We start from the raw sequence: 14,764 nt of genomic DNA, 5'->3' as shown, positions 1-14,764 counted from the left end.
CTCTTCCAGCTTATCTTTCTGAAAAGAAACATGGAAGGAACCTGCACAGGATACAAGCTGACTGACTAGCCTGGGCCACACAGCAGAGAGGTCTCTGCTTTAAAAAGCAAGCCAAGCACAAACACTCCTTTCCTTGGGCCTATGATTAAGCTCTGTTCATATCCTTATAACGACTAATATCACATGTCAATTCACAACAGTGTTCCCAAACAGAGAAAGCACAAGACGAAACATACAGGAACATACATACTCCTTTCTTACCTCCGTGTGCTCCATCAGGTTAGAACCGTACAGCCCAGATGTAGCTGCAACTCTAGCCAAGTAGCGCAGGATTGAATTTGTGTCAGTGAACACCACACTCCTAGAAGCAAGCATTATGTAAATTATAGTTGCTTCATCAAAAGTCCTAAGAGTCACAAATGCAGAAATGAAAACCTTAACATTTACCATTTTTCTAACATAGTAAAAAAAAAAAAAGTGTTAATTTGATTGTACTGTTTCTATCAAATTCCAATCTGCTCTAAAATATCCACCTAAATTTAATTTACTTCGCAGCAGACTTCATCCTTTAGGTTTTTGTTTCTTAGCATCTTTAATTATATTTATTTATCTTGTGTTTTAGGTTCATATTGAATACAAATTTACTTTTAATCACATATATATTTATTTAGAGTCCAAGCATACCATATAGTTTGCATACGGAGTCTGTCTGTCAGAGAACAGGCTGGGTCCCTCCTTCTCACTCGTGGACACTGAGAATGGAGCTCAGTACACCAGGCTTGGAAACAGACGTTAGTCACTGAGCTAACTCACAGGCTGTTCTATTTTTTGAGATAGGGTCTCACATATCCTGGACTAGCCTTGAACTCAAGATCCTCCTGCCTCAGTCTAGAGAGTACCTGCACCACCTTTCAGTTTCTACATCTTATTAGTGGTGACAAAAACATAAATGGGATTTACAATAGAGTAATTTTAAATTAAGTTATTAAATGTAATAATCAAAAAGAAATGCAACTTTCAAGGGAAGAAAACAAGTCAAATCCCAACAAAATGCTAACAAACGCAGACAGTGGCAGGTTCCTGCAGACTCAGAGAGCTGAGGCAGGGGGACTGCTTGAGTTCAGGAGTTCAGGCCAGTGGACCACACAGCCAAACATTACGTTAATAAAGGAAACCACCAGCATAGACAAGTGAGAGAGTGAGCAAGCAAGCCAGCCTCGCACACTGTGTGGTAAATAATTACTTACAGGACACAAACCTAAGGAAATATAAACCAGAAAGTAATAGGAAAGTTTCAGAAGGCAGAAATCAAAAAACTTTACATGGTCTGGAAAAACAGAATTTGTAGTGGACAAAACTGAACAGGACTTAAACTTTTGGACGTTAAAAGAAAATGTGGTTGAAAGCAGGCTTAAGACTCATTAGAAACACAGCTACCCATAAAGCTTACCCTGTTGGGCCATCCTGATACCTATTTTACAAAAGCACTATGTGGAGGCTCAAGCTCATCACCTCAGCATCCGGCAGGCTGTGGTAGTGACTGCTCAAAGTACAAGGCCAGCCTGGGTAACTGACGCAGTCTGTCTCACCCCGGCCCACCCTACCCCATTCCCAAATAAATGGAAATTTCCTGTTTAAAAAGTAAAATATAAAGTATTCTTCGGACAGTCTAATCAACCCGAGGGACTGTAGATTCTGATATCACATTCACCAGGTGAACAGAACATCGCTGACACAGCTCACGGCTGACAGGACCAGCCCTGAAGCTCTTAGTCTCTCATTCAAACTCACAGCAACTTGTGAGGATCTCAAGGTCTAACCTGATATTTGAAAAGAAAAAAAAGCCTGCCTGCCTGCCTTCCTTCCTTCATTCTTTCATTCATTCATGGTGGTGGGCCACTAAGGGGTTCAAGTAAAATATGAAAATACTCTTACTAGATTTAGCTATATTCCAGCCCCAATTTTCCCCTTTAACTTTAAGGTCAGTCTGGCATGGTAATGCAAACCTGTAATTCTAGCACTCGGGATGCTAAGGCAGGAAGATTTCTAGCCTCCACATGCATGTACACACAGGAGCACAGGCACACAGACACAGACACAGACACAGACACAGACACACACACACACACACACACATGCTCACACACACACACACATGCTCACACACACACACACACACACACACACACACACACATGCTCACACAAAATGAAACATCTTTCTAGGAACAATCCACCTAATTAGCAATTACAATACACCCAGAAAGTTCGGTGCTATGTATTTTTAAATGCTGTTCAGAACAGAAGAGGTATATATAAATAAGCACTTACTCAGAAACCCGAAGAAGATTCTCCTTCCCTTCTTCCACAGAAATGCTGACATCACCTTTCACATGCTCCACTGCCAGCAGAGCTTCTAAAAATGACAACATGAAGGATTTATTTCTCTTCAAAAAGAAGATAGTATTTATAACCCAAGTCACAGAGCAATAAGGACGAATCAATAATCCAATGTTAAGTCCTGTAAGATGTGACCCCGCCCCGACTCCTGCCCATCATACAGTCTAATCTTGGGTCTTAGAGAAGTAACCAATCAGAATCCATTGTTAGTATAGTTCAATTGATAGTTCAATTGCTAGTAACTGTGCTCAGCTTCCAGTTAGTGACACGAAATTCCTTTCCTCCCCTAGAAGAGGGTAAGAAATTAGAATGGTGGCTTTTATATTTGAATACAATATGTTATGTACTATGCTGAATGTTGACGGTCACACAACTTCATCTCTTTAGCAACCTCAAGAGGTAGATACCCATTGCAGAAAGGAAGCTGAGGCTTGCAGAGGTTAAACAGCAATCTCAGTACCCTGGCTAAACACAGCAGTCAGCCTGTGAATGCAGGTCCAATGGTCCAGGTCTAAAATTCTAAAACACCTTGTAATGCTGTCTTTCGGCACCTAACACAGTGAGTAATTTCACCAGTCCTATGTTCTTTAATTTGCTTAAGATGAAAAACTGGCACAGACACTCATTCCTATGTAAATGCTATGCTCCACTGGGAACAAAGCCCTATCAAAGAAAGCACAATAATCTTGCAAGGCTTATTATAATAGAAAACAAGTGTACCGATTTGAGTGTTTGTCTTCCTCCCTAAGTTATGTTGACTATGGTTTGCAGGTCTGCCCCCTGTTAAATGTATGCTGAAATTTAGTTGCTGTGGTCACAGTATTAAGAAAGGGTCCTATAGAGTCAAGCACGATGCCTGTATTCCCAGCATCCTGGAAGCCAGGGCAGGAACATAAGGAGTTCAAGGCCAGCCCGGGATATACAAGATCATTCCTGAAACCTAAAGAACAAGGCTTGCCTAGCATGCTGGAGGTCCTAGGTTCAGTAACCAGCAAAGGGTGAAGGGGATCTGAGCCTTCATGAAAGGACTAATACAATGAGGAGGGTTTGTGCTGTCTCTCTGTTCCTCAAGGATCTATGACACAGCAGGACTACCACCACTACAACCGGTTGGTCTTGGCCTTTTCAGCCTCAAGAGCTGTGAGCCAGTAAACTTCTGTGCATCACAAATCGCCCTGCCTGTGCACGGCCCAAAGCTGTACACAGCAGACTGAGACAAGAAGGGGCTTCTCAAAAGTCACATACTTTTATAAAAATGCAAAACTTCGGAGGGACAAACCAGGACAATCCAAGTAAATGAGATACATCTTGGCATATCCATAATGGGAATCCTGTCTAGCATATAAAACGAATGAACTATTGCTGCAGGCAACAAGATGAATCCCAAAAGCACTATCTTGCCTATATAAAGACATATATGGTATGAATATGGTATGGTATGAATCAGTGTACACAAAATCCTAAAGGAAAAACAAAACAACAAAAGGCAGGCAACTGGCTACCAGATGCCAGGGACAGAGAGAAGGTTCTGTAATGGGAATATTTGGCATCATTGTAATGGAGGGCTATATATCACATATGTCTGCACACAGATGCCAGTGGATATTAAAACATACAACTGATATTGGTGAACTTAGATATGTGCAAGTTCCAAGTCAACTAATTCTCAAAAATTTTAAATAGGAAATAAAATATTTCAAGTATATTTTGTTATGAGTTTAACATGAGAAAATGCTAGTACATGTAAAAAGAAATATCAAATTGCAAGGTCACATACTTTAATAACCAAGATTGACGGGATAGAACAATGGAAGCCAAACCAATGAGGTGTTCGTGAAAAGAGAAATGTTTGCACGGCTCTGAGTTCTTTCAGTTAAAATGTCTTCAGTTGCCCTCTACACATATGTAGCCGGTGTGCAGCTCCGTCTGCATGTGGATCTCCTAACAACTGGAGCAGGGCCTGTCTCTGAGTCTGCTGCTTCCCTTTCCCCTAGCTGGGAGGCTTGTCTGGCCTTGGTGGCCTAGTCCTGCTGCAACCTGATGGCCCAGGGCAGATGGGTACCCACAGAAGTCTTTCCTTTCTCTGAAAAGGGAAGAGGGGAAAGGGAAGGGTGTTTGTGGGGTGGGACTGGAAGGAGAAGAGGAAGGAGGACTTCCATTGGGATGTAAAGTAAATAAATTAATTAATGAAAAATAAAGTAAAAGGCCTTTAGTTGAAGGGGGAAGCTCTGGGGGACAGTGGTGGGACAACAGCACAATGATGGGGAGGTGGCACCTTAATGTTCAAGGCTAGAACGGACAAGTTAAATTCAGACACCAACTGATGGGCTGCAATGTACAGCAGGAATAATTTCACCATCCCTGCCCAGGATGGATAGCCTGAATCTAACCGCTGGGAAACATTTTAACAACTCAATTAAGGGAAACATAAAAAAGAGTTTGGCAGCTTCAGAAGACAAAGCTATTAAAGCCAAGGGAAAGCTAATGAATCATTCCACATTGAAAGAAGCCAGGCGAATAGGACAGTAGGAGGCAAATAGAGCATGGTCCTTCCAGTTGCTGGGAACTACTGGGACAACAAAGAAGACTGCGCATTGGGCGGAATTCTATCAACCTATGCTTCCTGTATGAAGTCAGGTAGAGATTCCTCGCCTGTAGGAGATACATAAGAAGCATCATAATAAGCTCTATGTTCTTAAGTAGGATGGGGGAAAGCTCTATGTGAGTTTGAAAGTTATTTTAAGACATGCATGCACACACACAAAATGACCTAAAATCCTCAGAATGTGATGGGTTTTTTTCTAGATATTTAATCCAACTTTGTTACTTAAAGAGAATAGATATCTGATTTAAATAGGCAATAAAAAATAAAAATAAAAGAGGCATAAGCAGAAAAATAATAGACATTCTTTAACTGAATTAGAGTTTAAAATGCAAACAAAATTAAAGACTCTCTTCCAGAATACCAGCAGAATTTGGTTCTGAGTTCTAAGGATACAGACCTCAGATCTCCTGTTCCCATGCAGTGATTTTCAAGGCAATGTTTAAAAAAAAAACAACAAAAAACTCACAAGCACATAACAACAACCAAAAAACCCTATAGGTTAGCTATGTGTTGAACATCTAAAATGTGAAAAAACTCCTGTAATCTCACTAAATTCTGGCAACCAGCACTGGTGAGGTTTCTTCCTTCCTTACAGAGTAAAACAAACCAAGGAACCTTGACTGCAATCAGCAGCCAGGACTCAACTCAGGCCTCCAGGATTAGCCACGAGGTCATAAATATCATCTAGTGCCAAAAATCACAGCTACTTCTTTTAGGGCTTATAGATTTTTTTGTGAGGTTAGCATACTGGGACTGGAACATGCTAAAATGCTATCATTTTAAAACATTTCAAATGATTACTACATTCTATTTTTAGGGCTGGTGAGTGTGAATCAACAGTCAAGTGCTTGCCTACAATGCAAAGTAGCTGAGCTGTATCCCAGCGCATTAGTACATAAACAAATGTCTTTTCATTCCAATAGGCACAGACTGCTGTCAAAGTTGAGATTGCAAGAAGTTTCATCAGCCCCACATGGCCAATTGTATTCAAAGGGCTGGCTTTTTGACTAGTAGAAAGTACTTCCAAGTCTACATGGTCAAATGATTTTGTGTTGTTTCCCAAAGAAACGAAAAGGCAGAAATCTTAAACTATCCTAACAATAGCGTTAGCCACTTTGAAAATTCAACTCCAAATGGAACGAAACACTACGTTTTCTTGAGCTTTTACTACGTCCACATGGTGTGTAGTAAAACAGCCGGTCGCATCAGTCCGCAGCGTTCCTACGGCTTTCCGTAATTACTGCTTTCGACCACAAGCAAATGCAGCCTCAGCTAAAATTCCAAGTGCTGACCTTGTTCACTTTAACTCGACAACCTAAGGGAGAGTGGGGCAAGTGAATTCAGATCTCCCCTGAGACGCGAGGAAGGGATGGGAGGTTCCTGATCAGAACTGGGAGACAGCATTAAAAGGACGCTACACGCAGACAGTTGAGTTTTAAGTTCCACTTCAGAAGCCGCTTGGGACCCTGGCAGAGTCGCATTGAAAGAAGTCTCGCGTCTCCCCGCCAGGGCTCTCGTCCTGTCCCCCCACGCCCGGGACGGCGGGCCTCGGGAGACCGTGCCCAGAGCAGACAGAGGCCGGAGCCTCCGGGGGCTGGGCTCCCTGTATAGCAGGCCCGTCCCGGGGCGTGAGTCTCCTCAGCATGACTGCCGTGGAACCTACCCCGCACCCTCGGGCTGATGCAACCCGCGCGGATCGGCGGCGCCCTTACCCAGTGGAGGGTTTCCGGCGTTCACCGTAAGGCACAGCGCCGCCATCTCCCAGGAGCTGCAGTCTACTCGTCAGGCTGTTTTCCCCGCCGCGAACGTAAAACGGGGTTCAGGAGGAAGCTAGGAGATGCAACGTGTACGCGCGACCGAAGGCACCGCAGCCTTGACTCCACCCCACAGGCCGCGACCGCTAGTGTCATTGCGCACGCTGCAAAACGTCATAAATATGCGTCCGCCGAGGCACCTTCGCTCCGCCCCACTCCACGAGCCACGAATGCAGAGGTCAAGGCATGCTACTTCATGCGTCATCACAGCGCGCCCACGACGCTTAAACCTTCCTTCGGTTCCCCGCCCGCGGACACTGACGTCTGGAAAACGCTATTGATCGTAATCACGGTGCGCCGGCTCCTCCTTCAATCGCACGCTCCAGTTGCATCAGGTTAGGTCGCAAGTGAGGTGCTACTCCGCTGTAGAAAAGGAACAGACTTTAAGACTCGTCGTTAAGTGAGGGAAGCAGGCGAACGATAGACTAGTCTATTCTTGGGCAGTAGCACATGCACAAAGTAGACGAGTTACACTGAGGATAGGGGAGCTTCCGTTTCTTCATTTTTGTCTAAAAGGAAATGTTTTAGACAAACATTTTTTGTGTGGTTCATGTCCAATCCCAGCATCTAGGAGGCAGGATAGAAATACAGAAAATTATGGGGACAAGGGGAGAAAAAGGAGCTGCTTGCTGGACCTCACGCCCCTGAGAATCAAGAATTCTAGATGTTAATATCTGTAGTGAAGCCTGCCAATATTGACAATGTTTTATATTTAGAAGCATCTTCAAATGAGAGAGATAAAATAGTACGGGCTCGAGGCCTACGTGCATGTGAGCTTAAGGACAGTCTGCGAACATCACGATACTGTTTTCTTGTGTTTACAGTGAGAACAGTACAATTCAGGATCAACCTGTGACCAAATTCTTAAATAACCTTTAAAAATAACGTCAGTGTTATTGCTAAGACCGTGAAGTGTGACCGTGATGTGCTTCCTCTTTGGAGCACTTGTCAACTCCCATGTTTAATCACATAATAAACTTCACTCTGGCCCCTTGGCTTCCTCTGAGGAGGTCTTCAGTCTGCCAACAGCAGTTAAGGGCTACGTCCCCTGGTGATAACAGGATTAAGGTCATCTTTGGCCTCATAGAATTTGAAGCCTTGTCTCAAAGAACTTAAAGAAAGAAAAAGTTAAAGACTATAGAGAGTGATTGGTGTTAGGAATACATTCCAGTGGGAGAGCACTTGGCATACATGGAAATGAGGAAATGGACAGGCAGACAAACTCTGAAGAGTCCTTTGTAAACCAGTAATCCTGAGGCAAAAGGGTTTAAGGCCATCTTGAGCTACTCAGTAAACACTATCTTAAAGAATTTATTTTTGTTAGTAAATAAGAGTTCTTTAGATATTTCAGATAAATCCTCATGATAGATGATAGTCAGAGGGATATAGAAATTCTGCCTCAGATGATCAGACCAACAAATACTCAGAGTCATGGTTAAAAGACTGGCAAAGGGCTTCAGGAAATACTTGAAGACTGAGAGTTTAGAATCTCAAGAGTAGAACACTTGCAAAGTCTTGCCTGGATTGCTCAGGTGCAAAGGTAAAAGCACAGTGCTGTCCTAAGTTATCCTTTTTTTGGAGTGTACTGAGTAAGAATCTCTCAGAGGGGGGGCTGGAGAGATGGCTCAGCGGTTAAGAGCATCCTACTGCTCTTCCAGAGGTCCTGAGTTCAATTCCCAGCAACCACATGGTGGCTCACAACCATCTATAAAGAGATCCAATGCCCTCTTCTGGTGTATCTGAAGACAGCTACAGTGTACTTATATATATAATAAAATGAATAAATCTTTAAAAAAAAAAAGAATCTCTCAGAGGATTTTTTTAATCCAAATTTTCTGTGATGCATGTGTTTGCCCAGGGCATTTCTCAAAGGTTCGAGTTCCAGGAGCAGGAGTGACTTCAGAAGCAGTACATATCTACCCTTACTTTCCAATAACCTCGGGAATGTGTCAGTGTTTTCATGTAACTGTAGGGTAGTTATTTCTTTGGGTCCCTGACTCTGAACCAGCTACCAGAGATGGCTACATTTATATACAGCCATTCTGCAGAGTCCACAAGGTACTTACTTCTACAATGGAATGAAAGAAGGTACTAGCCAGCGCACTTAATACCACTTTGTTCCTCTCTGACCTGATCCCCTGCCCCCAGTCATACTCTCCCACGGTCACCTTGGATTCCAGAAATGATATGACCAATCTATAATCTTTATGGCAAGGGACCAAACTACTCCCAAACGCAAGTGAGCCTGAATTCACCCTGCCCATTCCTGTTGAGTACAGCCTGGAGCAAAAGCAGTTATATGGCAACAAGATCGTATCCCCCAATGACAGCAGTGACTTTGGGAATTCCTCACAGAACCAGGCTTCATCAGCTATTCACATTCCATTCTCTCCTTGGTTCCCTGGACTATAAAATGTCAACATTCCTTTTAGCCCTTTAAAGACTTGAGAAATTCTGGCCAAAGTCTGAGCTATAGTAAATAAAAGTACAAGATTCCATTATTTCGGACTGAGTTTAACCACTAAACTGCAGTAGATCTGGCTGAAAGTAAAAAGTTAAAAATAAAGGGGGTGGGGAGTGTCACTTGTCAAATGTTAACAGAACCAGTTTATCTGACCTTAGAGATCAGAAGTGGCTAACTGCCAAATTTCCCAAACAGGCCATTTCGGTTTTGTCTAATCCTGAAGTTCTAGATTTAATACTTACAAAAAGACATTTGAAATAACCGGAGGTTAATTCGTTACTTATGTTTCTATTGTCCATGCTGCCCCACTATGAAGTGCCAGGATATGAGCCATGTGTAACCACACATGTCTCCACAGATAGCCCAGGCTCACCTGGGACTTGAGATGCTGCCAACTCAGCCTCTGAGTGCTGTGAATACAAACCATGCTCAGCCTCATTTTAACTTCAAACCCTAAAGAAGCACTTAGCTTACCCCTGAAAGATAAAAAGTTTTAAAGTTGCCCCCCTAGACACAAAGTTTAGAGCAGAAAAAAAAAACAGGTTAGGCCCCAGAATTGTATGTTCCAAAAAGCCTCTCCTAGGGCTATAGAATAGATAATTACATTGGCCAGCTCAACAGCTTTCTCCCAGAAACTAGCTGACCATAAATCTTAGAGAACAAGCTTGAGAAGCAGGAAACAACTTCTCCTAGCAACTAGCGGACCATGAAGTTAAACAATCTGAGAAGTAGGAGACAGCTTCTCCTAGGAAACAATCTTGGGGGACAGAGAGTTCTTCCTTGTGATTTTTCACTGTTATTCTACACACTTTCCAATGACGCCATCCCTGCCCCCTCGGATTGTGGTTTCTCCCTTTAAATACCTCTTCTCCCAGCCTCTCGGGGTCGAACTCCACTGCCCCTGCGTGGGATACGAGTCTCGACCCCAGTGCACTGGTTGCTATCGATAAACCTCATGTGATTACAACAAGGACGGTCTTGTGTGAGTTCTTGGGGGGTTGCGTCAGCCCAAGACTTGAGTGAGGGTCTCCCCAACTCCGGGGGTCTTTCAACCCCAACCTTATTTTACAACACTTTTCATACTCACTTCACTATAGCCACAGTGACTTGGTTTGCGTTTTCTTTCTCTTAAGGGCTGTGCCTGCAATTCCCACATGAAATCTTAGCACAAAGCGTGGCTGAACTCCTGTCTTGTTCTTTAGACATCACTCGCTTAGGGAAGGTACAGTTCCTAGAGGAAACTCCCTTCTAGCCTTCCCACTTCACTTGCTTTGTAGCACCTTCCTAATCGATTCATTCTACAGAATTTAACACAATTTGAAATAGCTTGCAAAGGAACAGACTCCCGGTCAGTGCTACACCCACTATTGAGAATGGACAGCATCAGGTATCTATTGGTATGAATTGGTTAACCTAAAGTGAATGCTGCATTAATATTTGTTAGGTTTGAGTACACATAGTCTTCTGGGAGGGGGACATGGAACAGTTGAGCGTGGATGTGGTATATAATTAGAGTTCATGCAGGGCAAGGAAGATTCCAGGACATTAAGAGCATCACATACCATTATTTGGAACCTCAAGATTATTTTAAAGCAAAAGCAAAGCCAAGCAGACTTTGAATATTGGAGGACTTGATTTTTTTTTGAAATTTATTCATGTGTATGAGTGTTTTTCCTGCATGTATGTCTGAGAACCACGTGTGTTCCTGGTACCTGCAGAGGGCATTTGATACCCTGTAACTGGAGCTACACACAGCTGTGAACTGCCGTAGTGCTTGGAATCAAACCATGGTCCTCTGGAAGCAGCCAGTGCTCTTTGTCACTGAGCCATTACTCCAGCCCCAGACTTGATTTTTAGCAAAGCCTTTGGAGGTGATGCGACAGATGGATTATAGCTGACTCACAGCCAGGCAGGGAGCAGTCAGGAAGCTGTTGGTGTGACTTAAAGAAACAATGATGGAGAAAAGGTGTCCAAGTAAAGGAAGAGGCAGGGAAAATGGAGCGTCTTCCCCCACCCCCCATCCTCCCCTGCCAACCACCCAAGCAAGTATCTCTTTTGGATAAGTCTGGGTTTCATGTCAGAGCCTGCAGAAAATGGGCCATGTCACAAAAATAAGCCCCCCCCCAACCCCATTCTGGATCCGAAGGCCTGATGCATGCTAGGAAGGCCACCACTGAGGTACAGCCCCAGACTTTAAACTGTTTACCTAGCGGGTGGGCTTGGGGAATGGCTCAGCAGTCAACAGTAGTGGCTGCTCTCATAAAGGATTCTGGTTTGGTTCCTGGAAACTACATGGTGGCTCACAAACATATATAACTGAGATTCCATGGTGTCTTAGAAGTTCTGTTGCGGTGATAAAACACTATGACCAAAAGCAACTTAGGTGGGAGGGGCAGGCTTATTATATCTTACACTTCCAGGTAACGGTCCATCACTGAAGGAGAACAGGACCAAGCAGGGACCTGGAGGCGGGAATCTGATGCAGAGGCCGTGGAGGGATGCTGCTTACTGGCTTGCTCCTCAGGGCTTGCTCAGCTTGTTTTCTTATAGAACCCAGGACTGCCATCTCAGGAGTGGTACCGAACAGAGAGCTGGGTCCTCCCACATCAATCATCAGCCAAGAAAATGCACCACAGGCTAATCTGGTGGGAGCATTTTCTCGATTGAGAATCCCTTTTCCTAAATGATTCTAGCTTCTGTAAAGATGACATAAAACTAGGAAGCACGTGGGGATAACCCCACACCCTCTTCTGGCCCCTGCAGGTACCAGATGCACATACATGCAGCCAAAATGCCAACACACAAAATTTTACAAAGAGCACTTGCTCTTATCAAGGTTACCGCAGGCAGCTCACTACCACCTGTAACTCCAGCAGCAGGGGCTCCAACACCCTCGTCAGGCCTCCAGGGTATTGCCCTCACACATACAAACCACACATATGTACATAATTTAAAATAACAAACAACTTTTAAATGTATGTTTATTTCTCTGTGTGTAACCCTGGAGGTATAAGAGGACATCCAATCTCCTGGACCTGGAGTTGTGGGTGGTTATGAATCATCTGATGTGTGCTAGAAGTGAAGTCCAGGTCTCAGCGAGACCAGCAAGTATTCCTTATCATTGGGCCATGCCCAAGGCCCTCAGATGTTAAAAATTAAGTTTCTTTCACTGTTAATAACTGTATTCCAGCAAGAAAGAAAATGAATGAAAACAAGAAAATTGACTGGAGCAGTGATGTTCAAACGTTGCCAAGTTCAGGACTGATGTGGTTTTGTCAAATAAGACTGGGGTCAAGACTAAGAGACTGTCGAGAGACAACTTGGGGAGGGCTATAGGACATCAAAGTAGGCTCTACGAACATAGAGAGTTTTGCTATATGTTTGAGACAGGTTCTTACAACATAGCAAAAGTGAGCTTCCAGATCAGGATTGTCCTGCCTCCGCCTTTGGGGTGCCATGGTTACTAGGCTTAGGGCTTGAGGATGTTAATATAAATACCTATTTTGTGCTTATTGTTGTTAGTGGCAGACAGGATTTTGTTGTTGCCACAGCTAGTCTCACAGAATCCCCAGCACCCTAAGTCAAGCATAAATCACTGAGATTGGGTTGAGATCTACATTTGTATGTCTGGGCAAAGACCTTATGTGAAGCGTTTTAGAGGTATGAGATAATCTCCTGAGAACCTGGAGAGCCTGGAGTACAACCTCAGCCATCAGTGAAATCCAAGGGATGGAAGACAAGGAGAGAGCAGGATGACTGAGTGCAAGCAGCTGGAAGGGAGGGAAAGGAAATCAGGAGGAGGGTTATGATACAGAAGTCATGAGGGAGTGGTCCAATCCATCAAAGCCACTGACATGCCTTCCTCTTACTAGATCCTGACAGTCCAGTAGAAAAGCCATGGATATAATCCCAGTGAGTCCTACACTACAGTGATCATCAAAGTCCCAAGAACAGCATAAAATGTATTCACATTTAATTTTTGTGTGTACGCATGCCTGCATAAGTTATGTGCACCATTTGTGCAGCTACCAAAAGGTATGGGGAGTCAAACCCCCTGGAGTCACAGGAGATAGTGAGCTGCCTGGTAATGTGTGCTGGGAACCAAATCCAGATCTTCTCAAAAGCAACAGGGGCTCTTAATCGCTGGCCCATCTGTCCAGCCCTTTCCCCCACCCCTTTTTTTAAAGAATAGTATCTCCCTGTACTACTCAGGCTAGTCTTGAACTCTTCATCCTTCTGTATTCACTTCCTAAGTTACTGCAATTATAGGCATATCCACATGCCCACAGTACCCTTCTTTTCTTTTTAAAGATTTATTTATTTTATGTATGTGAGTACACTGTCACTGTCTTCAAATACACCAGAAGGGGGCATCAGATCCCATTACAGATGGTTGTGAGCCACCATGTGGTTGCTGGGAATTGATCTCAGGACCTGTGGAAGAGCAGTCAGTGCTCTTAACCCCCGAGCCATCTCTCTAGTCCCCAAAGCAGCCTTATTAAAAAGCAAAATAAATCAATAAATCAGAATTAGTACACTGAAAAAAAATTCTCAGGCAATTCTGTCATGCAGTTGTTTTGGGAACTACTACTCTAGTAATTAAACCCAGGGCCTTAAACAGTCTGAGTATGCAATCTACCTGCTTCATCCAAAACCAGAAATTTTATTAAAGGAACAGAGACCAAAACAGTTAAAAAAAAAAAAAGCCATGGTGGGGAGGATATAGCTTAGTTGGTAGAACATTGGAAAAGTATACACACATACACACACACACACACACACACACACACACACACACACTAGAAAGAAAAGGGAAAAAAAAGCCCAAAACAAAACAAAACAAAACACCATCACACTAGGATAGTGTATTAGGGCTTTTGTTAAAGATTGGAACAGTCAGAGGTCAGGGAGAATCAAGATCAAATAGGACCTCTGCACTTATGAGCTCACAGCACGGTGATTGCCTAAAACCCCACAAAGAACAAGATCAAACCTGTTAACATTCCAGCTTGGCAGGTGAGGGGCTCCTGCTGAGCACCCACCACTCAGGGGCTACTGACATTGCTGGCTTCTGGGGGGAATAAGAGCTAGCTTTCTTTAAGGGTGCAGCTTTTGGTAGGTTGACTACAGTCCAGTCGATGGCCACTTACCAGAGTACATGGGCAGCATAAACTGGACTTGTTCAGTTATTTTAAGAAAAGGACAAGAGGTTGGGAAGTGGTGAGAGTGGGGGTAGATCTGGGAGGAGTTACAGGAAGAGTTTGAATGTGTTTGTGGGAGGGAGTGGTAATTATGATCAAAACAGACCTTTGCCTGAATGAAATACCCAAAGATTAACGAACATTACATTTAAAGAAGACTCCTGTGTTGCTATGACAAGCGCCAGAGGGAAAGATTTCCAGGGGTTGGGGTTGGGGGCTGCCAGGAGGGTTGGTGGACAGAGCAGCTCACCTTGAGGCAACAGAAACAGAACCTCTGCCAC

General features: G+C 43.7%; 1 protein-coding gene across 3 annotated transcripts in view; it reads right to left on the bottom strand.

Moving 5' to 3' along the window:
* The window catches only part of Eprs1 (glutamyl-prolyl-tRNA synthetase 1), a 70,416-nt gene extending 63,504 nt beyond the window's left edge, over window positions 1-6,912 (bottom strand). For 2 of the 3 annotated variants that reach the window (NM_001429565.1, NM_001429566.1), the window contains exons 1-3: window positions 6,717-6,912; window positions 2,331-2,415; window positions 262-361 (exon numbers count right to left, since the gene is read on the bottom strand). In NM_001429565.1, the coding sequence (NP_001416494.1) occupies window positions 262-361; window positions 2,331-2,415; window positions 6,717-6,762 (231 nt within the window). In that variant the 5' untranslated portion in view covers window positions 6,763-6,912. Of the gene's footprint in view, window positions 1-261; window positions 362-2,330; window positions 2,447-6,296; window positions 6,320-6,716 lie in introns of all 3 variants that reach the window. The other variant, NM_001024238.1, reaches the window with a different exon arrangement.
* Window positions 6,913-14,764: the final 7,852 nt, after the last annotated feature.

The sequence above is a fragment of the Rattus norvegicus genome, chromosome 13 (genome assembly GCF_021556685.1).
Source record: "Rattus norvegicus strain SHRSP/BbbUtx chromosome 13, alternate assembly SHRSP_T2T, whole genome shotgun sequence".
NCBI lineage: Eukaryota > Metazoa > Chordata > Mammalia > Rodentia > Muridae > Rattus > Rattus norvegicus.
The sequence above is the reverse complement of the archived record's forward strand: the minus strand, read 5'-3'. Positions and strand labels throughout refer to the sequence as shown.